This window comes from Sorex araneus, chromosome 8, assembly GCF_027595985.1.
Source record: "Sorex araneus isolate mSorAra2 chromosome 8, mSorAra2.pri, whole genome shotgun sequence".
NCBI classification, from domain to species: domain Eukaryota; kingdom Metazoa; phylum Chordata; class Mammalia; order Eulipotyphla; family Soricidae; genus Sorex; species Sorex araneus.
The window spans coordinates 52,752,758-52,780,663 of record NC_073309.1 but is presented as its reverse complement, the minus strand read 5'-3'; the positions used below and the strand labels follow the sequence as shown (position 1 = coordinate 52,780,663).

At 57.5% G+C, this 27,906-nt stretch overlaps 2 protein-coding genes across 5 annotated transcripts in view; both read right to left on the bottom strand.

Annotated features, from left to right (window-relative positions):
* Positions 1-18,784, bottom strand: part of PRR12 (proline rich 12) — a 30,797-nt gene extending 12,013 nt beyond the window's left edge. Inside the window, 7 exon segments of the mRNA XM_055145026.1 lie at positions 6,047-6,313; positions 6,315-6,583; positions 10,796-11,462; positions 12,612-15,910; positions 15,994-16,155; positions 17,043-17,155; positions 18,563-18,784. Of these exon segments, the coding sequence (XP_055001001.1) occupies positions 6,047-6,313; positions 6,315-6,583; positions 10,796-11,462; positions 12,612-15,910; positions 15,994-16,155; positions 17,043-17,155; positions 18,563-18,648 (4,863 nt within the window). The 5' untranslated portion in view covers positions 18,649-18,784.
* A 494-nt stretch (positions 18,785-19,278) lies between these two features.
* On the bottom strand, positions 19,279-27,894 carry PRRG2 (proline rich and Gla domain 2). Of its 4 annotated transcripts, none has more exons than XM_055145028.1 (8): positions 27,859-27,894; positions 26,929-26,992; positions 26,248-26,344; positions 25,834-26,015; positions 25,720-25,759; positions 22,076-22,214; positions 20,239-20,376; positions 19,279-19,931 (listed from the first exon to the last, which is right to left on the bottom strand). In XM_055145028.1, the coding sequence occupies exons 3-8, from the start codon at positions 26,330-26,332 to the stop codon at positions 19,913-19,915; spliced, it is 603 nt and encodes a 200-aa protein (XP_055001003.1). In that variant the 5' UTR covers positions 26,333-26,344; positions 26,929-26,992; positions 27,859-27,894; the 3' UTR covers positions 19,279-19,912. The 4 variants fall into 4 exon arrangements, with proteins under 4 accessions (XP_055001003.1, XP_055001005.1, XP_055001006.1 ...); XM_055145030.1 differs by lacking the exon at positions 27,859-27,894 and adding an exon at positions 27,798-27,848; XM_055145031.1 differs by lacking the exon at positions 26,929-26,992 and having other exon boundaries at positions 27,859-27,873.
* Positions 27,895-27,906: the final 12 nt, after the last annotated feature.

Sequence of the window (27,906 nt, the reverse complement as noted above, 5' to 3'; positions counted from 1 at the left end):
AGGAGGGTCTCAGCGAGGGACTTGGGTGAACCCAGGACAAGCCGTAAGCTACACAGGCATTGAAAAGGGACAGGCTAAGTGCCACAAGAAGTATAGTAAGTTAAGAGCATGGTCATGGAACAAACTCTGTCATGAACCTAAAAGAAGCAACTGAGTAAGGACCCTGATGGGGTTAGGAAAGACTAACCTGGCCTGTGTTCTGTAGTCTGAGATACCTAGTGAGATGTCTCCAGGGAAACCCACCCTTTAAGCTGAATACATCTCTTATGTCCACAAAAAATGACTAGAAATATTAAGAGGCAAATTAAATGACTGTTGAAGTAGATACTGGTTAAGGAAAGGAGAAAGCAATGCACCTTTTTTTTTTTTCTTTTTGGGTCACACCTGGCGATGCACAGGGGCTACTCCTGGCTCTGCACTCAGGAATCATCCCTGGCAGTGCTCAGGGGACCATATGGGATGCTGGGAATCGAATCCGGGTGAGCTATGTGCAAGGCAAACGCCCTCCCTGCTGTGCTATTGCTCCAACCCCAGCAATGCACCTTTGATAGAATCCTGCCCTGGAGCAGGTCTCCTAGCAGGAATCTAGAGTGCTGAACCCCCAGATGAAATTTTGTCTTTGAGTTAATCTCCCAGAAGAACTTCCCCTGAAGGAAGGGCTTTACATGTTTACTGATATGATAATGTTCCATCACACCTATGTGTACCCCCACCCCGCATGATTTCTATATAACTACACTGTGAGACTAGAATAAACTGTCACTGACGACCAACCAGCCTGTGGCCCCATTCCTTCCTTCCCTGTTTCTTCCTTTGTCGACCAGCCTAGGGAGACAGTTCTGGCCACGGAACGCACCATGGAAGACCCTAAGAGAGGCCTGAACGACAGTGCAGGACAAAATTAATTAATTAATTAATTAATTTTTAAAAAGTACAGCACATGGGGCATTTGCCGTGCCCTGTCCTGCCATCCCATATGGTCCCCTGGACCGCCAGGAGAAATACCTGAGTGCAGAGCCAGGAGTAACCCCTGAGCATTGCTGGGTGTAACCCAAACAAACAAAAAATATTATTTTATAAGGCCATAAGAAATTATGGTCTTGCGGGGGCTGGAGTGATAGCACAGCGGGTAGGGTGTTTGCCTTGCATGCGGCCAACCCGGGTTCGATTCCCAGCATCCCATATGGTGCCCTGAGCACCACCAGGAGTAATCCCTGAGTGCAGAGCCAGGAGTAACCCCCGTGCATTGCCGGTGTGACCGAAAAAGAAAAAAAAAAAAGTTGGCCATGTGCAAGCCAAACGCCCTACCCGCTGTGCTATCACTCCAGCCCCTGAATAGTTTTTAAGTTGTGTTTTGAACTCAAGTCTCATGCCTGGAAGGCTTTACTGCTGATCCACATCCCACTCTCAACCCCTTTAGTATTTTGGGCTTTGTTTCCGCTTTGGGTCACACCCAGAGATGCTCAGGGGTTACTCTAGCAACGAACTCAGGAATTACCCCTGGAGGTGCTGAGAGACATTACTAGATGCCAAGGACTGCCACATGCAAGGCAAGGACCCTCCCTCCTGTATGATCTTTTGAGCCCTAGTATTTTGGTTTTTATTTTGAGGCCATATCCACCCAGAAGTGCTTAAGGGTTATTCCCCCAGCTCTGGGCTCAGAGAAAGAGCAGTGCTGGCAACTAACCCCATGACCTCCAGTGCTTGCTCAACTCACTGAACTCTCTAGCGCGTCTCGTTCTTGAAAATATGAATTGGCTCATCTATTTCTACTGAACTGCCATTGTTCTTCTAGAACACTCTATGGTCTGTGGTCCTTTTTTTTTTTCTTTTTGGGTCACACCCAGCGATGCTCAGGGGTTACTCCTGGCTCTGCACTCAGGAATTATTCCTGGCGGTGCTCCGGGAACCATATGGGATGCTGAGAATTGAACCTGGGTCGGTCTCATACAAGGCAAATGCCCTACCTGCTGTGCTATTGCTCCAGCCCCTGTGGTCCATTTTTATAGCTCTGTGAATGCAGCATCTTTTTTTCTTCTTCTTTTTTTTTAACTTTTTGGTTTTTTGGGGGTTTTTTTTTGCCATGGCTGTCAAAGCTTAGGCAATACTCCTAGCTCCAACATTGATATTGGAATGCTCAGAATTGAACCTGGAGGGCCGGAGCAATAGGACAGCAGGGAGGGCATTTGCCTTGCATGCAGCTGACCCGGGTTCAATCCCCAGCATCCCATATGGTCCCCCAGCATGGCCAGGAGTAATTTCTGAGTGCGAGCCAGGAATAAGTCCTGAACATCACTGGATGTGACCTGATCCCATATATATATATATATATATATATATATATATATATATATATACACACATATATATATATTCACAGTGAATTACAAAATTATTAAAGGAGAGTTAAAAAAAAAAAAGGTCTGGAGCAACAGTACACTGGGTCGAGCACCTGCCTTGCACAGGGCCTACCCAAGTTCAATCTGCAGCTTCCTATATGGTTCCTGAGCACTGCCAGCAATAATTTCTGAGTTCTGATAAAAACAAAAAGAAAAGAAGAACAGCAAAGACTAAGTGGCAGAGGGGCCAGAGAGATCATTTGGGGATCTGGGTACCAGCTTGCAAGTGGGTAACCCAGTTCGATTCCCCAGTACCCCATATTACCCCCAGCCCTACCAGGAGCAATCCCTGAGCTCAGAGTGAGGAGTAAGCCCTGAGCACTGCTGAGTGTGGCCCCAAATAGCTCTGCCAGTAAGTGGCAGAGACACAAACTCAGAAATACACTAACTAGCTAGCCCCACATCACAAAAGCTGCCACATTTGACACTAGAGATTTGTTCACGATCACTGTGGGGAATGAAGGAAGGAAAAAAGGGAGGGAGGGAGGAGGGCCCCTTCAGTGTGTCCCCAAGGCACAGCCCCAGACAAAATGTCAGACCTCCCTCCACACACATAAGCACCCCATTTCACACAAGAGTCAAATGTGAAGATTCGCTTTTGGGGAGTTAGTTTGGTTGGGACCACCCCCAGCTGTGCTTGGGGTGTACTCCGGGAGGTATTTTGGGGGTCCCAAATGATGGCAGGGATAGAGCCCAGGCCACCAATGAGCTCACTCTGGCTCCAAATGTAGGAGAATTGGATCCACTGCTCCAGCACAACTGAAACTGAGCTTTTTATTTGAGGGGGTCGGGGCTCATTTCTGTAAATACCTAGTCTGAGTGTGAGGGGCCTGAAATTGGGGTGCTTGCGTTCAGCGATGCTGGTGGCCACAAAGGCTCTATTCCCACTAGTGCTCAGGGGACCACCTGGTACTAGGGATTGAACTGGGGTTGATCTGCATGCCAGGCATAAGTTTTAGCCCTTGACTAGGGCCCCCCGCTTAAGCTGTGCTCCTTAATAAACATGCCACCATGGGCCGGAGCCATGATACAGTGGGGGAGCATTTGTACTGTTCACAATAGCCAAAATCTGGAAACAACCCGAGTGCCCTAAACAGTGGGGGAGCATTTGCCTTGCAAGTGGCCAACCTGGGTTTGATCCCCAGCACCTTCTATGGTCCCCTGGGCTACCAAGAATGATCCTGAACTCAGTCAGGAGATCACTGACTGGGTATGGCCTGCAAACAAAACAATCAACAGGCCACCAGCCTGCCCTGCCTCCAGGTTCCATGAACAAATCTGCATGTGAATGTCGGGTGCAGTCCTGGGGCTGTGGGCCATTCTAGCACACACTCATGTTGTATTTTAAGACTCTGAATCCTGGCCTGGCCCCTTCCCCTGCCCTGTGCCAGCTGGGATGTGGTGTCAGATGGCGCTGGCACCAATCCCGGCCTGCCACCCGTGCACTAGCAAGTCCATCCCTGACCATGAACTTCCTCGTCTGCAAAAGTCCAGGCTGGGCGCCCAGTAGCATCGGCCATGGTCACTGTCAGTGTCTGAGGATATACAGCCGAGAGCTGAGCTGGACACTCAGAAATGAGCTCCCAGGGGCCAGAGCAATAGTACAGTGGACAGGGCGCTCACCTTGCATGTGGACCACCAGGCTTTGATCCCTCACACACCACAGGGTCCCCCAAGCTCAGCGAGTATGATGCCTAAGTTCAGCGCCAAGAAGACCTGAGTGAGCACCACTGGGTGTGGCCCCAAACCAAAAACAAACAACAAAAGGCTCTCACAGTCAGCGGCACAAGGTTTGTTGCTGCCTGGAACGAACTAGAGCACTGATCCTTAGTCACCCTAGACACGAAGGGCAATTATGGAGACACAGTGGTGTTGGCTGCACCAATAAATATCCTGAATATGTGAACAGTGCACTCACAAAGGCTAAATAAGGGGTCAGAGAGCAAGAACACTGTGGTTAGGTGTTTACATTGCACACAGCTGAGCCCAATCGGACTACGGCACCACATGGGAGGCACCACCAGGGGTCGCTCCTGAGCACAGGGCCAGGAATAGCCTTTGAGCACTACAGGTGGGGCCAGAACTACAGGTCAGAAAGTATGGAGCTTGCCGAGAACAACTGACCTTGGTTCGATCCCGGACACCCCACTGGGTCCCCAGGGCCCGGTAGGTATGAACCCTGAATGCAGAGCCAAGAGAAAGCCCCAAGAACCGCCAGGTGTGGCCCTTCAGCGGCCAGAACATACAGTACAACAAGGCTGGGCTCGGCATACAGGATGGCCGGGTTCAAGTTAACCCCAAACCAACAAAGGCAAGCAGATCGCTGTTACTATCCTTATAATGAACTCATCATACCAATTCACCACATTTTTGTTTGGGGACCTCACCCAGCAGTGCTCAGGGCTTACTATTAGAGGTGCACAGGGGACCATGCACGTTGTCGGGATTGAACCCAGGTCAGCCGTGTGCAAGGCAAGCACCCTCCTCATTGTACTACTGCTTACTCCCCCCCAATTGTACTTTTGAATCATACAAATGTAACATAGAACATGCAATATACACTAAGGGTGGTTTCTGCCTCGGGGCAATACACAGAGAAGTACACAGAGACGCTCAGAGGAGGCTTAGGTTCCAAGTGGCCAAATGGGTGACAGGTGTAAGTGGTCACTGGCCCAGCTCAGGCCCTGGAGTAGCCCTACATAGGCATCCAACCTCACTGACCCCGGGGGAGCACCGGGTCTCATTCTTCATGTGCACTGAAGCAAGCAAGACCTGACTATTTCGGACCAGAAAGGAGAAAAGGGCTCTGTGGACTGCTAGACTCTGTCCTAACGGTCGCTACATGAGTCACTACATACCCAGCCATGATATGTAAAAGTGACAGCCAATGTTGGTCAATAAAAGTTTATTTAAATAACAGAAAATGGGCTACTTTGGGCTAACCTTTGGAGTAGAGTAACTTTAAGTGATGAACCGGCTGACTTTTTTTTTTTTTTTTTGCTTTTTGGGTCACACCCGGCGATGCACAGGGGTTGCTCCTGGCTCTGCACTCAGGAATGACTCCTGGCGGTGCTCAGGGGACCATATGGGATGCTGGGAATCGAACCTAGGTCTGCTGCGTGCAAGGCAAACACCCTACCCGCTGTGCTGTGGCTCCAGCCCCGAATCAGCTGATCTTCATGAAAGTTTAGGGGATGAAAAGAACAAGGGAAGCTTGGGGCGGTGAGACCCCTCACAAGTTTAGCTTCCAACAACATCTCAGAAGGACAAGGACTAGGGCAGCTGGGCCTGGCAGGTGAAACATACAATGGTCTCCCTGGACCAGGGGGTGCAGAGAACCGTGCCATCTGGACTGGCTCAACCACACGGTTTAGGCACAAGAGACCAAACGACCCCGCTCGGCCTGTCATGTGAATGACAGATTATCCCTCAGGAAGACCTGGCTGTCCCTCCAGCACAAGGGCACCCCATGGCAAAGCAGCCAGGGGGTGGCCGTCTGTGCCACCTGGGGTCCCTCCACCTCTAGCTTTGTGCCCAACTGCCAGCTGGCTATTGGCAGCGGCTCATAAACCCATGGGCTGGGCTGAGCGCTGAGACAGACGGTGGCTGTGTCCCGTAGGCACCAGGTGGGCGTGGGGGGCACTCACCTTGAGGGAGGGGATGTCCTCGGCACGGATGACGAACTCGTCGCGCTCCCGGAAGATGCCCTCGCCCCCGCTCTCCCCTGCCTCCTCATCGGTCTCGCCGCACACAGCCGCAGTCTCCTGCTTCTTGGCCAAATGCAGCGGGCGGGCGTCGGGCGGCTCGGGGTCTTCGGGGGACGCTGCTGGGGGCTCCTCGGGAGGGGGGGCAGAGGCGGCGGCGGCGGGCTGGGGGGCCGGTGGCGGCGGCGGGGGTGGCGGCGGCGGCGGGGGGTGGCGGCGAGGGCAGCGCGGGTGGCACCGCGGGTGGCACCGGTGGCGGCGGCGGCGGTGGCAGCGGGGCCGGCGAGCTGGGCGCGGGGGCCACCAGCGGAGGTGGCGAGGGCAGCGGCGGCAGCGCGGGAGGCGCCGGAGGAGCCGGCAGCTGCGGCAGCGGCGGCGGGGGCGGTGGGGGTGGCGGCGGCGGAGGTGGGGGCGGCGGCGGGGGCGTCGTCGGGGCTGGGGGCGGTGACGGAGGGGGCTTCTCCTCCAGCAACGGGGGCTCTGGGGGGTAAGAGGGGCGTCAGGGCAGGCTGCGGGGCTGCGAGCCCCCTCCCGCAAGTTTGGCTTTCAGCGACATCTCGAGTTAGCAGCTGGGCTGTCGGTGAAGTCTCCGCGCCCCGTCCACCCGCTCTCTAGGGTCCGGCACGGCATCCTGCCCGACGACGTCCCTGAGCCCCTCAGAATCGTGTCTGTTCCCCAGTTCTGCTCTCCACTCTGTGTGAGACCTGCAGGGCCCTCAAAGCGCCACTCCCCGCCGGAATTAGCATCCAGGCGCTTCTCCCCACTGTCTTAGAAGCCGTCCTCCCCAGCAGCTGGGGTGTCCCCACCTCGCCCCTATCCTATCCCCACACTTTTTTTTTTTCTTTTTACTTTTTGGATCATACTGGCGATGCTCGGGGGTTACTCGTGGCTCTGCACTCAGGGATCACTCCTGGTGGGGCTCAGGGGACCCTATGGGCTGCCAAGGATCGAACCCAGGTCAGCTGTGTGCAAGGCAAAAGCCCTCCGGCCTGTACTCTGGCTCGGACCCCTCCCTCCAGCTCCTCCTCCCCGTCCCCCCTCCCCCCGCCCCTCCTAGGCCTCTCACTGTATCTGTGCCCTAACACCATGGTTTGGCCATTTCCCTTCCTGCTCCTGCCCAGGGCAGGACGGACCGTCCTGAGGCTTAAGTGTTTGCCTTGCACACTGCTGAATGGGGCTGGATCACCAGCACTGCTCCACCACGTGTGGCTAACGGGTCCCCCCAAATAAAGTCCAGGGCTGGAGATAGTACAACAGGGAGAGTGCTTCCCTTACACGCGGCTTACCCAAGGTCTATCCCCGGGACCCCTTAATCTCCTAAGCCTCACCAAGAGCAATCTGAGTGCAGAGCCAGGACGCCCTAAGCACCACCAGATATCTCCCCCCCTCACCCAAAACACCCAATTAAAAAAAAAAAAAGAAAATCGAATAAAAGTAAAATATGACTTCCCTCCAACCCATCTCCCCTCAGCACCCCAGACTAATCTCCAGTGTGCCTCCTGGGCCCCAAGACCAACCCAGCACCTCTGCTCTGGCCCCTAAACGTCACTTCCAAAGAGAATAGCCCCTTTATTATGATTCAGCACCCCCAGAGTAAGGTTCAAGAGAACCCTCCCCCAGCTCCAGGGGTTATGCTGAGACCCCCCCCCACAATCTCTAGCTTCTCCCCAAGGCCCCCTTGAACTCTGGATGGCCTGTGGGCTGCTGAATGGACAAACCCTGGGCTCATCCCAACTCTAGAGCCCTTCCCCGTCTCCCCCTGTTCCTCCTCCGCCCGTCCCCAGTCTGAGGGGCTTTCTGAGCAGGACTGGCACCCATGTCTAACTCCCACTGGGTGGGGGGGGTTTGTTTCGGCAATGATTGGGGAGCCAGCCATAGTAGGACACACGCCAGGGAGGTGCTTTCCCTCTGTCTGCACCTACTTGGGCTAAGGTACTCATCCTTAACACTCCAAAGGGTTCTCTGAGCACTGTCAGGAGTAAGCTATGAGCACCGCCCAGTGCGTTCCCATTGCCATATGTCCCCCCAATCCCAGCTCCGGTCCCCAAATACCTGTTTGGTCCTTTAATGTTTGGCTCCTCCATGGGTCTTGCTAACACCCCTTTCTATCACCCTCAGATCTCATCAGACTTCCTCCTCCTCCTCTTCCTCTTCCTCCTCCTCCTCCACTCTCTGGTCTCAGCTCTGCCCTTCCTGCCTGTCTCCTCAGAGCCCCTAGGAACCCCACAGCTCACCACTATTCATATGCCTCCCGTTACCCCCAAATCACATTCCTCACTCCCCCTTTCCCATCTTCTACATACCGCTATTCCCTAGGCACCTCAGGGCCTTCAAACACCTTCTGTATTTGTTTTTAGGGGCCATACCCAGCAGTGCTCAGGGGTCACTACTGGCTGGATTCAAAGGACACCCTGTGGGGTGCTAGGGATTGAATCTGGGTGAACTGCATACAAGGTAAGCACCTTTCCAGTTGTATTACCCAACCTTCTATTATTATTATTATTATTTTTTTGCTTCTTGGGTCACACCCAGCGATGCTCAGGGATTACTCCTGGCTTTGTACTCAGGAATTACTCCTGGCGGTGCTTGGGGGACAATATGGGATGCTGGGGATTGAACCCAGGTCGGCTGCATGCAAGACAAACACCCTACCCGCTGTGCCCGCTCCAGCCCCCCCCCACCTTCCATTTTTCCAGGAGGGTGGAAGGGTCTACATCCAGCAATGCTAACAGGTACTCCTAGCTCACTGCTCTGTGTGGTGTTAGGGACAGAACCCAGATAACCTGTATGCAAAAATGGTAGTACTCAGACTCTCATGCTCTCTCTGTCCCTCAAGCCTCCCTTTTTGGGGGGTAGGGTGTTGGGAACATACAAGACAGTGCTCAGAGCTTACTCCTGACAGTGTTCAAAGAATCATTTGCAGTGTTATGGATGAGTACCGACCCAAGCCCAAGTATGACTTTTTTTTTTTGCTTTTTGGGTCACACCCAACGATGCTCAGGGATTACTCCTGATTCTGCATTCAGGAATTACTCCTGGCAGTGCTTGGGGACCCATATGGGATGCCGGTGATCGAACACGGGTCAGCCGTGTACAAGGCAAACACCCTATCCACTGTATCATCTCTCTGGCCCCACCAAGTTGACCTTCCTGGCCCTTCAAGCCCTTCTCTCACGGTCCCATACACCCCCCAGTTCCAGCTCCTGCCCCCAGGTACCTGTTTGGCTCTCTAAGGCCCATGAATTTTGATCATACTCTCTCAGAACCAACCCAGCCCCTCCAAGCACGGCCACTAGGCCAGAGGGAGTTTATCAAGTGCGTATGTGCCGAGCAAGTCGGGAATGACCCCTGAGCACTGCTGGGTGTGGCCCCCAAACAGTAAAAATACAGAACAGAAAAACAGACCAAAATTGTTTTCGGCTTCTGCTCCCAACCACTTCCAATTGAAGGCTTTCAGCTCCTTCATGCTCCCGCCCCTCTTTCTTTCTCTGGGGCTTCTGGGTCACGCCCTGCAGTGCCTGGGGGATACTCCAGCTTGTAGCTCAGAAACACCCCTGGCCGTTCCTTGGCCAGGGCTGGCCCCATGCAGCGCCTGAACTCCTGTACCATCTGCTTGCAACTGCCTGCCCCATAGTCCTTCCCTGCTCCCCCACACCATTCTCCCTGTCCTTCACCACACCCCCCTGACTCCTGTCCCCCCGCACCCACCCCGCCTTGGCCGCACCATGCTCTGGAATCTGCCCCCCACAGCACCTATGGGCAGACAGGACAAAGCCCCATTCTCAAGACACTGTTTATCCTCAATCAAGACGCTCTTTTTGAGGCCAGAGACACAGGACAGCAGGAAGAGCACTTGCCTTGCATGCGGCCAACCCGGGTTCTATACCAGCACCCAATATGGTCTCCTGAGCACCGCCAGAAGGGATTCCTGAGTACTGAGGGTAAACCCCCACCACCACCACCACCAAAAAGGAAAAAAATCTCTCCTGGACTAGAAACACAATACACCAAACAGAAAACATAAGTCTGCACATTTGATGTTCATACTCAATCCCCAGAACCCTGGGAGCTACGCCCCACCCCGAAACCAAGCACCCCTGGGAATAAACCAAAAGCATAGAACCAGGAGTAGCCCTGACTACTGCCAAGTATGGCTCAAAGAGCCCCCAGCCCCCTCAAAAATGGAAAAAAAAAAATCCCACAGAAATATTTTCCTTTTTTTTTTTTTTTTTTGCTTTTTGGGCTCACACCTGAAGATACTCAGGGGTTACTCCTGGCGATGCTCAGGAGATCAAATGGGATGCCGGGGATTGAACCCAGGTTGGCTGCATGCACAGCAAACGCCTTCCTGCTGTGCTATCCTGCTCTGGTCCCAAACTTCCTTTCTTTTATTTTTGCTTTTTGGGTGACACCCAGCGATACACAGGGGTTACTCCTGGCTCTGCACTCAGGAATTACCCCTGGCAGTGCTCAGGGGACCATATGGGATGCTGGGAATCAAACCCGGGTCAGCCGCGTGCACAGCAAACGCCGTTCCTGCTGTGCAATCGCTCTGGTCTCGAAATTCCTCTCTTAACCACACAAGTCTACATCACTCACGTGGCATCCCTTGAACAGTGCACAACCTGTGCAACCAAACAGACCACAGGAAGCCCTGCCCATCTGCCCCCAGGTTGGCGGCTCAGAGCTTACCTGGTGTGCCAGTGCTGCTAGCACTGGGAAGACCCGGGAGTGGGGGCGGCCCTGGGACAGCAGCCTCCGTGGTTAAGGACGGCCCATCGGGTGGGGAGGTGTCCTTGGGCCCGGTGAGGGGCGGGTCATCCAGGGCAGAGATGGCCGAGGAGATGCTCTCCTGCAGGTCCCGGTTCTTGGCCACGGAGTCCTCCTCGTCCGAGGAGAAGGAGGGCAGCGTCTCCAGGTTGCGCTTCAGCTCCTCATCCAGCCGCTTGCAGGGTGAGGGGCAGCCAAGCCCCAGCCCCTCACTCTCGGCCGCCTCCAGGGCGCCCCCCAGCCCAAAGGCGCCGGCAGGAGGTGGGTGTGGCACCGTGGGGGCGGTAGGGGGCTGCGGTGGCAAGATTCGGGTGGGCACAGAGGGCGGCATGCTCTTGGGGGGGCTGAGAGGGGGCGTCAGGCCAGCCTGGTAGAGGGGAGGGTGTCGCTTCCCAGACTTGAGGAAGTCCAGGAAGGACGCCATGAAGCCCGACTTCATCTCAGGCTGCTTCTCCTCCACCTCCTTGATCTTCGCCTCGATCTTCTCCCGCGTCAGGCTGGAGTCTAGACTGTTGTGGTCAGGGCCCGAGACCAGGTCACCAGATGACACGCCGAGCCCCTCGCCAGCCTTGGGTACAGACAGCTTGATCTAGATATGGGGGCAGGGGGGAATCAGGCCTGCCCCTCACCCAGGACTGCGGAGAGACACCCCCTCCCCATTCATCTCAAACCCCTGACGCTCCAAATCCCAGGCCAGGTGCAAGGAAGCATGTGCTCGGCGGGCAAGGGTCCCATGTCGGATTCCCAAGCACCACCGGGAGTGGCCCCCAAACACTGAACAAGGAGTGGCCCTCTGCCCTGCTGGGTGTGGCTCCAAAAGCAAATAGATGATTGTTTTTTGGGCAGGGAGGGAGCACACCTGGCTGTGCTCAGGGTGGGTTTTTCTTTTTCAGGTCACACCCGGCCATGCTCGGGGGTTACTTCCTGGCTCTGCACTCAACAATTACTCCTGGAGGTGCTCAGGGGACTATGGAATGCCAGGGATCAAACCCGGGTCAGTCGCCTGCAAGGTAAATGCCCTCCCCATGGGACTATTGCTCCAACCCCTTGCTCAGGGGTCAGCCCTGGAGTTACCCAGAGAACTCCGATGCAGCACCCAAGCCACAGGGCTAACCCAGGCCTATACGCACGACCAGCACCTTCGCCTTGTATTATTCCCCGTCTGTCCCCAAAGGGTGATCAAACATAGGCCTCACACACGCCAAGCATGTGCCTGATCATGGAACCATAGGCCCTGAACCTCCAAACCCCCGGCCCCTTCTCCCAGGTTCTAAAAAGACCAAACTGGGAACCCCCCTCAGGAGACACAGCAATCTGTCCTTGCCAACAGCCCAAAAGTTGGGGTGACTCCCTCATCTGAAGCCCCACAAGAATATAGGGTCCTAACCCACCAGAGCAGAACTCAATGACAAACTCATTGTCCCCAACTCTTGGGGACCCCAGTGTCCTTCTGTAGATACCTCCAGCATTAGAAGCCAGAACCCGGGCTGGAGCGATAGCACAGCAGGGAGGGCCTTTGCCTTGCATGTGGCCGACCCAGGTTCGATCCCCAGCATCCCATATGGTCCCCAAGCACTGCCAGGAGTAATTCCTGAGTGCAGAGCCAGGAGTAACCCCTGAGCATCGCTGGGTATGACCCAAACAAGAAAAAAAAAAAAAAAGAAGAAAGAAAAGAACCCAGAATCCACTCTCAGTGGTCTCCACTCATGCAAAGCACCCACAACCCCTGTCCCCTCACCTTCAGCGGCTTCAGGGGCTCCAGCCGGGGACCACCTGCTTCCTCAGCCTTCCTGCCCCGGCCTCGGCCGCGTCCCCGGGGCTTCTTGGCACCATCAGCCGGCGTGGATGCCGAGGCGGGTCCGTCTGTGGTGGGGACCTCCAGCGGGCGGATTCGGGGTCGCCCCCGGGGCCGGGGCGGCCCATCCCGTTTAGCCTTGGTGGGCTTGCGGCCGCGACGCCGGGGCCCATCGGGGCCTGGGTTGGGGGGACAAAAGTCAATGTCACCCAGTGGGGAGAGGGCCGGACGGGAGCGGCAGCTGGAGACCAGGTCAGGGAGGCGCCGGGGGTTCAGGCGGATGTCAGCGGGCACGTCTGCCTTGTCTTCATCCGCCTCAAACTCGTACTCCTGGGCGTACAGCTTCTTGGGCGTCTGGAAGGGGGGGTCGCGGCGCCGCAGCAGGTGGAAGGAAGACGTCTTCAGCAGCTTCTTTGGCTTGGTGGAACAGAAGATGGGCGAGGTGAGGCCTCCCTTGGGTTCCGAGGCGGGTGGCGGCGGGGGTGGCGGCGGCGGCGGCGGGGGTGCTGACTGGTGGGGGCCGCTCTGGATCAGGCCCAGCGGCTCTGCGTTGACCGTCGAGGGCAGCTCCGGTGGCTTGTTCGGGTCCAGGCCCAGCCCCGGAGTCTCAGGCCCTGCTCCAGACGCCCGGGCGGGGCAGTAGCCCCCATAGGGATCATAGGCAGGGGGGCCCGGTGGGGGTCCTGTTCCCGCCTTAGGGTCGCCCTCGTCCTCGGGGGCGCCCCCCTTGCCGTAGTCATCCGCAGCAGCACCCCCGAACATCTCCTCCATGGTGGGGAAGAAGCTGCGTTCCTCATCTTGGAGCAGGGAGTCGGGGAAGCAGATGGACGTCAGCGGCACGAAGCGGGGCGCCTTGGTGCCCTGAGGGCTGGGGCTGCGGTAGGCAGCTGTGGGATCCTTGCCCTCCGAGTTGGGTGGGCCCACGCCCGTGTCCCCAGGCCCAGGGGGCAGCGGCTCCAGGGCCCCCAGCAACTCCTGCATAGCCCCAGGCGGCTCCAGGCTCTCCTCGGGGCGCAGGCGGGGACTGGGGGCGCTGGGCTCCAGCCCGTGACCTCGAAGGTGGGCCTCCAGCTGGAGGGGGATGGGTGGTGGGGGTGGGGGCGGCGGGGGCTGGGGTGCCCCATCCCGAGTGGCGGGTTCAAGGAGGTGGACACCGACTTTGGGGGCGCTGGAAGAGGGGCTGGGGGCGTGGCTAAGAACAGAAGGGAGCAGCTGGGGGGGCGGGGGAGGCAGCACCAGTGGGAGGTCAGGGCCCCCCGCCTCAAGGAGGAGACCATGGGGGGTGGGCTGGGTTGGCTGGGCCGAGGGTGGTGGTGGTGGGGGGCTCTTCTGCAGGAAGGCCCCCAATTCCTTGGCACCTGCCCCATAGTGGACAACAGAGGTGGCCAGCCCCTCAGGGGTCTCGCCCCCCCGCTCTGGCCCTTTCTTCTTCTCTTTCAGCCTCCCCAGGCCCAGCTCCAGGGCCGCCGTGGCACCCTCGTCAAGGCTGGCACTGGTGCGGATGACGCTCTGCAGGTGGTACCGCTGGGGGTCTTCCTTGGCTAGCTCGTAGGGTGTGCCTGGAGGACCCCCAGCCCCGCCACTCCCCCCAAGTCCCTTGGAGGCATCCGCCGCCCCATCTTCCCCCACCAAGCTGTCTGCCCCTGAGGTCCGCGGTGGGCTGGGCGCCTGCAGGAGATGCTGGATAAGGAATTCCTCGTCCTCTGTGCGCTCGGTCGGGGGGCCTCCGGGACCCGCCAGCAGCTCGGAGCCGTCCCCCTTGCCCTTGTAACCACCGGCACCAGCAGCATAGCTGCCGGCTCCCGGGGGAGCCAGGAACGGGGCTGAGGCCAGGACGGAGCTTAGGTATTTGCCAGGGGCTCCTGGGGAGCCGACTCCGGGCGGGCGGCCAGGGGCAGGTGGAGACTGCAGGGGCCGGATGATATGTGAGGGGCTGGCTTCGCCGCCGCCCCCCAGGGAGCTGGGCCCCCAGCCTCCACCATGGCCCGACAGCGCAGGCGAATGGCCGGTGCTGTAGCTAAGGGACGGGCTGGCAGTGGGCAGCCCCTGGGAGTGGGCAGCGGGTCCAGGGTATGGCTCGCCCTGCACTCCATATAGCTGCCCCTGCAGCTGGTCCGGGGAGTAGCTCTGGCACGTGGCAAGGCCAGGAGGTGGGGGGCCGCTGGGGGGCTGTGGGGGGCCCCCAGAGTACCCTGGGCCTTTGCTCAAGTCCTGGGCTTGGCCTCCCCCGAAGCCCTGCCCGTAGGCCTGGGGGCCCAGAAGCCCTTGGGGCTGCCCGGGGGAATAGGCCTGGCTGCCCGCCGCCCCGGCCCCAGAGGCCTTTGTGGTGCCATAGGCAGCCGCAGGCCCACCCAGGCTCTGGCATTTAGGGGTGGCCGTGGAGCGGGGTGGCGGGGGCCTGGTGGCACCACCCGCAGCTGCTGCATAACCACCTTTGCCCGTCTTGTACCCCGGGGACTGAATGATGGGACGGTACCCCCCGCCACCCCCAGCACCGCCTCCCCCCGTGGCCTCCGGGCCGGCAGCCCGGCCTGAGGCCCCCGCCGCAGTGCCGCTGGGCCCCGCCTTGCTGGGCTCCCCAGCGCCGGGGGAGGGCTCCCCCCCACCCAGGGGGCTGCAGGCCAGGTTGGCACGGTGACCCATGGAGGGGTAGCTGCCTCCGCAGCTCAGGTAATGCTGGAGGGCATGGGCTGGGGGCGGCGGCGGGGGCTGGCCACTCGCCGGCCGCTGGTAGTGCTTAATGACCGTGTCCTGCCGGGGCAGGGCACGCTCGGGGGGAGGGGGGCCCGGGGCGGCCCCTGAGAAGTTGTAGAGCTGCGGGGAGGACTGCTCGGCAGCAGCGGCGGCAGAAGAGGAAGCGAGCAGGTTGAACTGAGTTGGGAGGTGACGGGGAGGGGGCGGCGGGTCTGGGGGGCCCGGGCGGTAAGGAGGGGTCTGGGCAGGTCCGAGACCAGCGGGCCCCAGCACACCACTGCCCGCCAGGCGCTCAAAGCCAAGCGAGGAGGGCACCGTGGGGGCTTGCGAGGGCTTCAGGTGAAGCACGTCGTGGGGGGACAGGAGCCCGTTAGCTGGGGGGCTGAACGGAGGGTCCTGCAGGCTCAGGGACGAGGGCACGGGGAACGTGCGGCTGCCGAAGGAGGCCGGGTGCTGGTAGGCCGACAGGGCCGAGGAGGACGGGAAGGTGCTGGAACCCGGCAGGGCACCCGAGATGAAGAGTTCCGTGGGGCCTGGCGTGTGCATGGCTGGGGAGGCCGGAGGAGACCAGAGGTCACGAGCCCACCCTGACTAACCCTGGCCCTCTGTGGGGGTCTGGCGCCCAGCTTACCTGTTTGCCAGGAAGGACTGCGGAACTGGGAAAGAAGCGAGGAGGCGGAGGGACCCGGCTGCGGGCCCCGGGACTCCAGGGCTGAGATGAGGTTCATGACGGAGGCGTCAGGCCCGGCGGAGCCCGCATGGTGGAGGCCAGTGTCAAAGAGTCCAGAGAGGCCTGGCCAGAGACAGGGGACGGGTCAGTAAGGTGAGGGGCGGGACAGGGTTCAAGGGGGGCTGTGATGAGAAGGCAAATGGGCAGATACAGGCACAGGGAGCGGACCATCCATACAGAGAGGACCACAAGGGAGAGAGGGGGACAGGAAACAGGAAGACGAATCACAGGGGGAAAGAGCACAGAGGGGAAAAGTAGAGGAAAGAGGAGGAGATACAGGCATGTAAGGAAGAATCACTCTGGGCAGGGTGGATTGGACAGGAGGCCAAAGTCTGGGGGGAAACCGAGAATGGGATGTCTGGAAAGGGGTTGATACAAAGAGTCGGGGAGAAGGAGAGAGCCAGCCAACTAGGACGCTCAAGAATCAAAATTGACAGCATAATTTGGTCCATCTAGGAAGGAGGGGGCCGGATTGAAGAAAGGAACCAATCAGAAGCGTCAGAGACAGACTAAGGTAGGAGAGCCAGGAACAGGGGGGCGGTGCAAAGATTCAGAGCCAATCAGGAAGAAAGGGAATCAGGAAGAAAGAATTCAGAAAACCTAGGAGCAGAGAATGAGGTAAATCCAGAGGGGAGAGACTGGGGGGTTGGGGGTGGGGGGCAGGGGTTGCTAGAGAGGGAGGAAACCTGATGAGGTGGGATTTGGGAGATGATGGGAAGGGGCAAACTGAAGCAAAAGAGTTGGGGGCAGAGGCCCAGGCAGCTGAATCTGGCATGAAATTAAACAGGGACCAGCAACCTCAGAAACAACCAATCAGATGAAAGATGGTAAGGGGCGGTAAAAAAACCTACGGTACGGCCAATTAGGAGGGGATGGAACTTTCAGCATCCAACCAGCTGCCTCGGAGGGCAGGCCAGGCCAGTCTGGGCGGGGCGGGATGGGGGCCGTACCTGCCGGGTGGTGGTTAGTAGCATAGCTTTGCAGTGGGTGGGGGGCCGCGTAGGCCTGGCGGTGTAAGATGTCCGTCTCAGGGTGCGAGGTCCTGGAGCTGCCATAGACCAAGCTGGATGGGGCAAGAGGGAAAATGTTAGAATATTCCCTGGAGCAGGAAACTCAGCAAATCCCGGAAGATTGGGGGACTCTTCGGCTGACTGGATGCTACCCTAAATTTAGTCAAGGACACAAGAGAATTCGGGTCTCCATCAAGCCCCACGAAGTAGAGCCCAGATTTTTAAAAAAACACAGGCACGGAGACAAAACACTGACTGGGAGGGGGGAGGGGAGGGGTTGAAGGGCTTGGGGGGGTGGGAAAGGAAGTGCCTTGGGTTTAAAAGTGAAAGGCAAGGCTGGATTGCCCCCCCCCCCATCGTACAGGTGACACAAAGGTGCACAAGGACCCCCCTCCTTTTGCAAACACGTGGAAATTCAGGGATTTGGGAGCAGGAGGCCGAGTGTTCCCCAAGCAGCAGGGCTGGGGGCGGGGAACGGCGAGGGGACAGGAGTAGGGAAAGTACCAGGTACAAGTGCTAACACGACCGCCATCCATCCCCCAGGGTTGAGGTTCAAATGCATAAGCCCATGCAAAGCCAGGTATGCAGCTCCCCAGCGGGAAAGACAAGAGTGTGGAGGTCACAAGGAAAATGCTCATACACGTGAGGGTCCAGCCCTGCCGGGGCTAGGAACCCAGGCGTGCAGAGGCAAAGGGCGCCAGGGGCAGGTGGAGTGAAGGCAAGGCAACAACAGGAAAGGGGCAGACTCGTCAGCCACTCGCCACTGGCACACACCCGGGAAACATCGACTTTCCCGTGCATCCGCCCAAGCGCGGCCCACACAGGTCACACTCTCCACTGCCCGCCATCAACTACGATTCTCGACCTGGAGGGTGGGGGGATTACAGGGGGCGTGTCTCTAATGCCAAGGGCCCCCCCTTACAAACAACCCCAGCATAGAAAGGGGGCGGGGCCCCATGCCCACTCTGCGCGCGGAATTTGGTGGGGGGGGGGCCCGCCGAGTGGCGCGGCCTCGCGCAGTCCCGGAACAATAGGACCGTGAGGGGGGGGCGCGCCCCCCAAGTCTGCGTTCCAAGTCTCCTTTCCCTTCCACCTTTTGCAGGACCAAAGCCCGGGGCGCGAGGGGGAGGGGTCAGCAAGCCGGGAATCCGAGGATGGGGGGAAATCCAGGCCTTGCTCCGCCAGTCCCTCCCACCTTCCCAAGGCCTTCCCGTCCGAAATTGTTTGTGCACCCCATTTCCCCCGCTGCATCTCTCCCTTTGCATGCCGGAGCTGGCTTTGGTGGAGTTTGCAATTTGCAAACTGGGGCGGCGGCGTGGTTGCAAACCGAGGAAGGCCGCTCCCTTGCAAGCCGGAGGGGAGTTTGCGATGCACGCGTCGCCGGGCGGGCCCGGCCCGGCCAGGCTCGGCGGGGCCCCCACCCCAGGGTCCCTTCCTCCAGGCCACCTTCGGCTCCTTACCTAGCTTTTGCTGACCTCTCGTAACTCCATCCCGCCCCGGCGCCGAGCGGGTCCCCGAAGCCGGCGCTGGGGTAGTTCCTGTCCATGAATTGGCCGCGGTGGAAATTGGGGGGAGGGGGAGGGAGGGAGGGAGGGAGGGGGCGCGCGCGCGCTCTCCTCCGCCGCCGCTCCCTCCGCTGCTGCTTTTTTTCTTCTCTCTCTCTCTCTCTCTCTCTCTCTCTCCCTCTCTCTCTTTTTTTCTTTGCAGCCGCGGAAAGGCCCGGGAAGGCCCCGGGCGGGGGAGGGAGGGGGCAGGGGCGGAGGGGCGGGCAAGGGAGGGGGTGCAGCCGCCGAGCCAAGGAGGGGGGAAGGGGGGTTCCCCCTGGAGGGAAAGGGGGGAGGTGGGACCCCGCTGTCTCCGCCTTTGCCCCGGCGCTTGCAAGAGAAAAGGGGGCGCGCGCTCAGGAGGGGGCGTCCCGGGCGGCCCCGGCGTGGGTGCGGGCGCTGGGTGCTCGCTCTCCGGCCGCCGCCACCGCCGCCTCCTCCTCCTCGGCGTTCACGGTGCAGCCATCTTTGCACAAGGCGGCTGGGGGAGGGGGGAGGGGAAGGGGGGGCGGGCGGCGGGGTGTCTGGCTGCGCTCCGCTTCCTCCCACAATCCCGTGCAAATGCAAAAAAAAAGAGAGAGAGAGCGAGCGAGCGAGCGAGAGAGAGAGAGAACGAGAGAGCGCGAGCGAGACCGAAAGCAACCAGGGCCTGGGGGTGTAGGGCGCTGCGTTTGTACGGAAGGCCAGCTCAGCCGCGCGCAGCCGCACCAAGGAAGGCGGTTCAGGCTTTTTTTTTTTTTTAATTTTTTATTTTTTTGCAGTTTCACTTTTTTTGCGGGGGGGTATCTTTTTCCAAAAGGCTTCTATTTCGGGGGAGAGCTCACCTCCACACACATACACGGGGTGCTGTGGTACACAGCACCCTCCCCTCATCTCAAGACCATGAAACGCCCCTAGGTGCACACCCGGAGCACCCCAGGAAGGACGATCCACCGTGCACAGCCAGGACCCTGTGTGCAGTGGTCGGTCACACCTGCTCTCAGGCGAGTCTTCCCAGACCCGGTGCTCCTGGGTCCGAGTTGCTACGCACTCCATGGGAGTGGGACAGGCTGAAGAACACAGGGGCCCGCGAGAGACACGCTGGCCACGGGGACCGGCTTTTATCCGTATGCGGCGGAAACACATGTGCCAACGCAGGCTTCGGGCTGGGCGACCCCTACTCCCACCCCACCCCACGCTCAGCTCCCGAGTTGAAGCCTGGGGGCTTCCGGAATCCGGTGCGAATCTGGGGCACAATTCTGGGAACCCGGGCTCTGAAACAGATCTTCAGCGAGACCTCCTGAGGCTGCAAGAAGAGGGGCACAGTGGGGAGTCAAAGACCGACTGTCTTTTCCGCCCCCACCCCAGACCTAGGCCACTCCGGGCCTCTCAGCCAATCCCGAACCCGCTAGACGGTAGCCCCACCTCCTGCTAAAGCCGCACACACGCCGCTGGACCACGCCCCCTGCCAATTGCTTGGACAACGCCCCCCGCGCCAAGCCCCTCCCAGAACAGGCTTATTTCCCCCAGGTCCCGCCTCCTGGGCGCGGCTCCTCCCCCTATGGTGCCCGCCCCTCGGCGCCCCGCCCCCGAGCACAAGCCTGGCCCTGTACCTCGTGTAGGGGGGCGGAGGCGCGTCATGCACCCCTGAGGCCGCGAGCGCCTGCTCGTAGGTGGGCAGACCCGGAGGTGGGGGTGGCTGCAAGGGCGGCGGCGAGCCTAAGGAGCTCAAGGGGCTGATGAGCTCTGCCCTGCAAATACAAAGGGTATGCAGTTAACCGGGTAACAGGGGCTATAGGGATATGACAGACCGGAGGGCGCTGGACTTGCATGAAGGCCACCAGAGTTCTATCCCTGGCACCTCACTTAGTCCCCTGAGCATCACCCAGCAGTGATCCCAGAGCACTGAGCCAGGAGTAAACCCTGAGCACCACTGGATGTGATCCCCCAAACAAACAAAAATGATAAACTGAGAGGTTAAAGACACAGGGGAAAAGATGAGAGATGACAGAGAACAGCTAAGGAGGAGCATGGACCAGAGAATGAGTCACCTTCACCCTGACCCTGAAGACAGGCAGATGGCACACAGGCAGAAACAGGAAACAGGCGCTTAAATGCACACGTGCCCCTGCTCCAGCAGAATCCAACAGAAAACCCTGCATAGCTGTGGGGTGGCAGGGACAGTGACAAGGGTGATGACAGGGGCAAGGACACACAGACAAAATCCAGATCTACACTCCCAGATCTCTCAGATGCACTCTCAACCCCAGACCACTCTACTCTCAGGGCTCACACAGAAACACTTTTCTCATTCATTTTCTTCAGGGCTTGGGCCACTTGTGTGGTGCTAAGGGGCTATTTCTGGCTCTGTGCTCAGGAGTGTCCCCTGGCGGTGTTCCAGTGCCCATATAGAGCATGCTGGGGTTTCAAACCAGGCCAGCGGGATGTAAGGCCTGACCACCTGTATCATCTCTCCAGCCCTTCATGTCCCCTCTTTCTCCCTGCCCTTGAGCAAGTGTAGAGAGAGGCCTGGGTGCCAGGCCGAGAGGCAGAGCACAGATGCCATCGGCATGAAGCCCTGGGTTCAACCCACAGCACACACGCACACACATGTACCAAAGAGCACACCTAGACACCTGCTCCCATACTAACACATGCATGCTATGCCCTGCAACCACGAAACTCACATACCACACACTCCCACACACCACAGGCCAGCCTGGACAGGGACAACAAACAGCCTCCACTGTGGGCCAGAGGATTGAGACAGACTCCACCATACACACACATGCACACACACACACACACACACACACGCAGACAAAGATACAGATACAGAGACACACAGAGAGAAACAGAGAGACACAGACACACAGAGACACACAGATATACACAGACACACAGAGACAAAAACACACAGACACAAATACACACAAACATACACACATGCAGACAAAGACAGATACAGAGACACACACAGATATACATGGACACACACAGACAGACAAAAACACACACACAAGGGGCCAGAGCGATAGCACAGCGGGTAGGGCGTTTGCGTTGCACGCGGCCGACCCAGGTTCGATCCCCGGCATCCCATATGGTCCCCCAAGCACCGCCAGGAGTAATTCCTGAGTGAAAAGCCAGGAGTAACCCATGTGCATCGCTGGGTGTGACCCAAAAAGAAAAAAAAAAACACACACACAGACACACACACATGCAGACAAAGACAGATACAGAGACACACAGAGAGAAACAGAGACACAGACACACAGAGACACACACAGACATACAGACACACACAGAGACACACAAAGAGACACAGACACACCTTTCACATGACTGCCACTGACCTCCCTCCACATCTTTCCGCTCAAGCCCTTAGATCTCCGTCCCCGCCCACTCTGTCCTTCACCCTCTGCTCTCTGCTCCCGGAAGAAGATGCCTTACTCTTGGGGACAGGGGTGTCGCGGGCCCCGATGCTGTCTCCAGTGCAGGTACCAAAAGGCTCCGAGGCCCACCAGGATGATGAGCAGAATGCCAGCTGTCAGTCCCACGGCCAGGCCGGCGACATCCACTCGTGCACGCCCTGTAGTGGGGGAGTATAAGAGGGGGGGGAACACTACCTCCTGGACTGCCAGGTACCCCCACATGCTAGGGAGGAGTGCAGGTCAAGAAGTCAGGCCACTTCTCAGCCACCTGACCTCATGGAACTCCTGTTCTCATGAGCTGCCCTCTGTTTCCTGCTCTGGAAAAAAAGGAACAATAACGGCACCCCCACAGCCTGAGAAAATGCCCTGTGTTCCACAGGGGCCAAAATCACTGATAGTGGGCCGGAAAAATAACACAGCAGGGAGGCAGCTGTCTTAGGCAGCTGTCTTGCTAGTGACCAACCTGAATTCGATCCCTGGCATCATATATGATCCCCCAAGCTCCTCCAGGAGTGATCCCTAAGTGCAAGCCAGGGTGAGTGCTGAGCACTGCTTGGTGTGGTCCCTGCCAAAAAAAAACCCTGACAGAGTCATCCAGATTCTGAAGATGAGACTCCAGGCAGCAGAGGGTCCTCCTGCACCCCCCATGGGGTGGGTCGAGGTTCCCGGGAGTCAGACATACACGGGTTTCAGGAAGCCCCACAATACAAGCATTGCCAGATTTGGAAAACACTAAAGTAGGCGACCCAATTCTATATGAATTTCAGGTAAGCAATGAATAATTATTTGGGGGGAAGGAGTGTTGGGACACAGGGGAACATGTGATGCCGAGATCAAACTCAGGTCGGCTGCTAGGGCTGGAGCAATAGCATAGCGGTTAGGGGCGTTTGCCTTGCACACGGCCGACCCGGGTTCGATTCCCAGCATCCCATATGGTCCCTTGAGCACCACCAGGAGTAATTCCTGAGTGCAGAGCCAAGAGTAACCCCTGTGCAATGCCGGGTGTGACCCAAAAAAAAAAAAAAAACAACTCAGGTCGGCTGCATATAAGGCAGCAACCGTACCCCTATACCCGGCACCCGAGATGGTCTTCCAAGCACTGCCAGGAGTAATCCCTGGGCACAAATCCAGGTGTAAGTCCTGAGCACAACCGGGTGAGCCCCCTCCAACAACAACAACAACAACAAATATATATACAAATATATATATATATATGTATACATATATATACATGTATATATATTCACATGTCAGTCTGAGTGTAGGCTTCAAATGCCTCAGCATTTCATGGTCCCCTGAGCACCAATGGGAGAAACCACCAAACATAGCATTGGGAATAGCCCCCCAAATACCACTCGGTGTGGCCCAAAATTTTTCCTTAAAAAATTTTCTTTAGGGGGCTGGAGCGATAGCACAGCGGGTAGGGCGTTTGCCTTGCACGCGGCCGACCCGGGTTCTAATCCCAGCACCCCATATGGTCCCCTGAGCACCGCCAGGGGTAATTCCTGAGTGAAGAGCCAGGAATAACCCCTGTGCATCGTCGGGTGTGACCCAAAAACCAAAAAAAAAAAATTTCTTTAGGTAGGGCTGGAGCGATAGCACAGCGGGTAGGGTGTTTGCCTTGCATGCGCCCAACTCGGGTTTGATTCCCAACATCCCATATGGTCCCCTGACCCAGGAGTAATTCCTGAGTGTATAAGTCAGGAGTAACCCCTGAGCATTGCTGGGTGTGACCCAAAAAGAAAAAATATATATATTTTTTCCCTTGGGGGCTGGAGCGGGTAGGGTGTTTGCCTTGCATGGGGCCAACCCAGGTTCAATTCCCATCATCCCATATGATTCCCCAAGTACTGCCAGGAGTAATTCCTGAGTGCATGTACCAGTAGTAACACCTGTGCATTGCCGGGTGCAACCCAAAAAGAAAAAAAATTGTCCTTGGAGGGTAGGAGCCAAAACACAGCAGGTAGGGCAGCTGGCTTGCATGCAGCCGACCTGAACCCTGGCATTCCACAGAGTCTGCCCAAGCACTGCCAGGAGTGATTCCTGAGTGCAGAGCCAGAAATAAGGCCTGAGTACTGCCAGGTGTGACCCAAAAATCAACAATTTTTTTTCTTTAGGGTTGGAGCAATAGCACAGAGGGCAGGACCTTTGCCCTGCCCTCTGTGGTTCAATCCCTGGCATCCCACATGGTCCCTTAAACACTTTCCAGAGTAATTCCTGAGTGCAGAGACAGGTGTGGGCTCAAAACAAAACAAAAATTCCTGGGCCAGGGAGATGGCTTAGAGGGCTGGAGTGCACAGAGTTCCAGTTTGATTACCAGCATCACTAGATCCCTGCCTCCCAGCACCTCCAGTAGGGCTAACATGGCTCCCCTTTCTCCCCACCAACTCTGAGGATAGCCCCACCCCCCACCAGCACCAGCAAGCAAAACAAAATGCAAAATAAAAGCTATTCATGTGGGTATGAAATACCAATGGCAAGGGAGGCCTGGGGTGGGGGAGGTCTGTATTTTCTCTGGCAATCTTTGCCCCCCACCACCAAAGCAGCCACTTTTACTGACCAGGCCACTGGGGGGAGTGTGATGCCAGTCTATTCACTGGCCAGCAGGGTCTCATGGACAAAAGCTATAGAAATGTCCTTTCTCATTGGAGGAACTTAGGAGGCCTCCTCCCCCAGTAAGAACTGACAGGGGCTCTCTGCCAGGGGGCAGCGCTCTGTTGTCAACTGGGGCCTAGTTTGTGTTTTCTTTTTGGGAGACCGGGAGGAACCCCGGTCTGGTCTGGGACACGCAGAGCCTGAGTCTTCCACCTGAGCTGTATCCTGGACCAAATTGTGAGAAAAAAGGGTGCAGGGAGAGTGAGAGCTAAGGCTTGAGAGATTTCTTTCAGCAAAGCAGGGTGGCCTGGGTCAGAATTCAGGGTGCAGTGTGGAGCCTTTACCTGTCGCCCTGTCTGTCATGGAGTAGGTGTTCCCCCACTCGTAAGGGGCTTCTAATATTTGGGTTCCAGTCCAGATCCAGGGCCTGTTGCTAAGGTACATCTACCTTAGCAACCAAGCCACAAGGCAGCCAGGGCCTGCTGGTCCCTGAGGGGGTCCTTCCATGGGCAGGAGGCCTGGGGTCTGCAGCCCCACTAGATGTGGTTGCTAGGGAGAAGGCCTCCTTAGCAACCAGGCCCTGTGGGGATGGGGCTGTGGGGGAGGGGAGGACAGCCAGGTAGCTGGGGCTTCTGCTTCCTCCATCCCATCAGGCCAAGCCTCCTTGTTGCTAAGGAGCTGCCCCCTTAGCAACGAGAATGCTGTCCTGATGGTGCCTCAGAATTCAGAGGAGGGGTGTGTCCGTGGAGAAGATTGGGCAGGTGAGGAGAGACAGGCCTCCAGGCCCGGTTGCTAGGGGCAGCCCCCCAACAACCCAGCCCCACTAGGGACTGTAACCAGCCCAGACTGCCGAGGAACCGAGAGGCTAGGCCACCATCCCTCCCTCCACCCCACTTCCCCTTCCGGGGGTCTTTGAGTCACAGGTTATAGTTCAGAGGTGATTCATACAACAACCATATTCAGGAACGAAATGGATGGTGGGGTTGTAGGGGACGGGATGGGCATGGGGGGAGTGTGGTACGAGTCCCCTCTGAGGTCAGGAACTCTAAGGGGTCGCCCTCCACTCACCTCCTTTGCCATTATGGATGTAGTTCTCCCAAAAGCGTTTCTGCAAAGGAAAGGAGTCAGAAGGCGGGAAAGCCAGGGGGTCCCCTAGGACAGCACCTCCACCCCCGGCCTCACCGTCAGAGTATTGTCCTCAAAATATTCCCTTGCTTCCTCAAAGGAACACTTCTCCTCAATGCACTCCCGTTCTAGGTTCCCAGGCGTGAAGAGCTCAAAGTCCCAGTGGTTGGCTCGGGGAACCCGCCTGAGGGGGCCCAGGAAACTCTGGGCCTCTGGGGAATCCAGGAAGATGTCTGGGCCTAATAGACAGAAAAATGAAGAATTGCAAAGGGATCCCTCAAGCACCGCAGGGAGTGAGCCCTAAGCACCCGGTGCAACCCAGCCCCACCCACCATGCATAAGTAAAAGGTTCCCAGGGTTGGTGGGGTCATGAGCAACCAGAACCTGGGGACTGACAGAGGCAAGGGATCCTGGCTGGGGAGGGGGTTTCAGTGCCCAGATGCGCTGGGCTCTTCCTGCCCCCGTACTCACCGTGGTCTTGCTCCCCATCAAGCGGGGTATCGAGACAGGTGATCAATCCCACATACAGCAACAGCAGAGAGGGGTTGCCCCTCATATTTTGGGGATACTGAAAGCAGGTAGAAATGGCCGGCACTCAAACCCCAGGTTCAAGGTCCGCTCTCCGCGGCTACGCCAAGGATTCGTCACCGTGGGACCCATAGCAGTCCAGTCAGTGCCCTGTCTGCTCAGTTTCACTTTCCCATCCCCACTGGCCAGCTGAGAACACTCAGCACTCAGAGAGCTAAAAGGACTTATCCAGGGCCCTACAGTCTCTGGGTCTGAGGGAGTCAAAGGCAGGCCTAGAGCCGGGTCAGCATCCCTGCTGGGTCCTGAGCAGGGCCTTCACTCTCCCTCCAGCATAACTGCAGCATCCAGCAAGGGCACTCAGAAATGCACCCTGGGTGGCAGGAGTCTGTCAGCAGGTGTCGCCTCTCAACACCCATTGCCACATCCACCCACTGAGATCAATGATCACAGAAGCAACCTGAACAGTCGCTTCTTCTCTTTGAGGGCTCCAGAGGGAATTGAATGGGACAGATGGCCTGGACACCTGGGCAAAGGGAGGGTCCTACCATTCTGGGTTCTAGAGAGTTGGGGACCAGGACAACCAGGGTCCCTTCCCAGCTTCTGTCTCCAAGGACATTCACTTACCAGTCCAGACTTGGACGTTCTCTTCCCCACTTTGATCTGGGTCTTGGGGGCCTGCTGTGGTCATCTGTGAAGGGGTGGGGCCAGGGAGAGGGGAGGGGAGAGGCGGGAGGGGTGTCCCACTCTTCTGGAAGCCCGGAGATCCTGGTTTCTGACAGGGGGCGGGGTTTTCATTACCTGCTCTGGGCGGGACTCAGGTAAGGGACAAGTTATTTAAAGGGACACGGGTGAATGGCAGCACTCCACAGGGATGCTATAAACTGGATACAGCCCTCTCCTGCCATTTACTCCTAGGACCTGTCTGGCCCTCTAGGAAAAAAAACCGTGGAGGCTTCCAGATAAGTCTCAGGTTGAGAAACTGTCAGGAACTAGAAACTTTGGTCCCTAGGGTATGCAAACAATGCCATAGTGAATTTCCCGAGCTGATCTGATTCCATGTCGTCCCTGTCCCTTTACAAAATAGGGACAGAGGAGTCCCTTTTCAATTGTGTCTTTAATTTTTTATTTTTTGGGTCACACCCAACTGTGTTCTGGGCTGACTCCTGGCTCCGCGCTCAGGGATCGCTCCTGGTGGGCTCAGGGAACCCGATGGGGTACCGGGATAGAACCGAGTCAGAGGGTCAGAGGCGTGCAAAGGCTAGCGCCCTACCCGGTGTCCTATCGCTCTGGCCCTCCTCAATTGTGTCTTAAAGCATAGCAAAAAAAAAAAAAAAAAAAAAGGTATTAACTAGTTGGGAAAGTAGCCTTCCCAACCTGGGAAAGCGGCCAGTTCTTCAACTCGGACTTGAAGAGGGACAAGCAGGAAATCGCCCACCCAAGGCAATGCCTAGCGCAAATCAAACACACTTCAAATTTACATCAGCTTCACGAACCGGAACGATCGGCTTGACACTCGCGTTTCCGGAGGGAGGAAGAGTAGAAGACAGGACTTACCGAGGCGCTCCGAAACTCGGGGCAGCTCCACTTCCGGTCTGTTCTGAA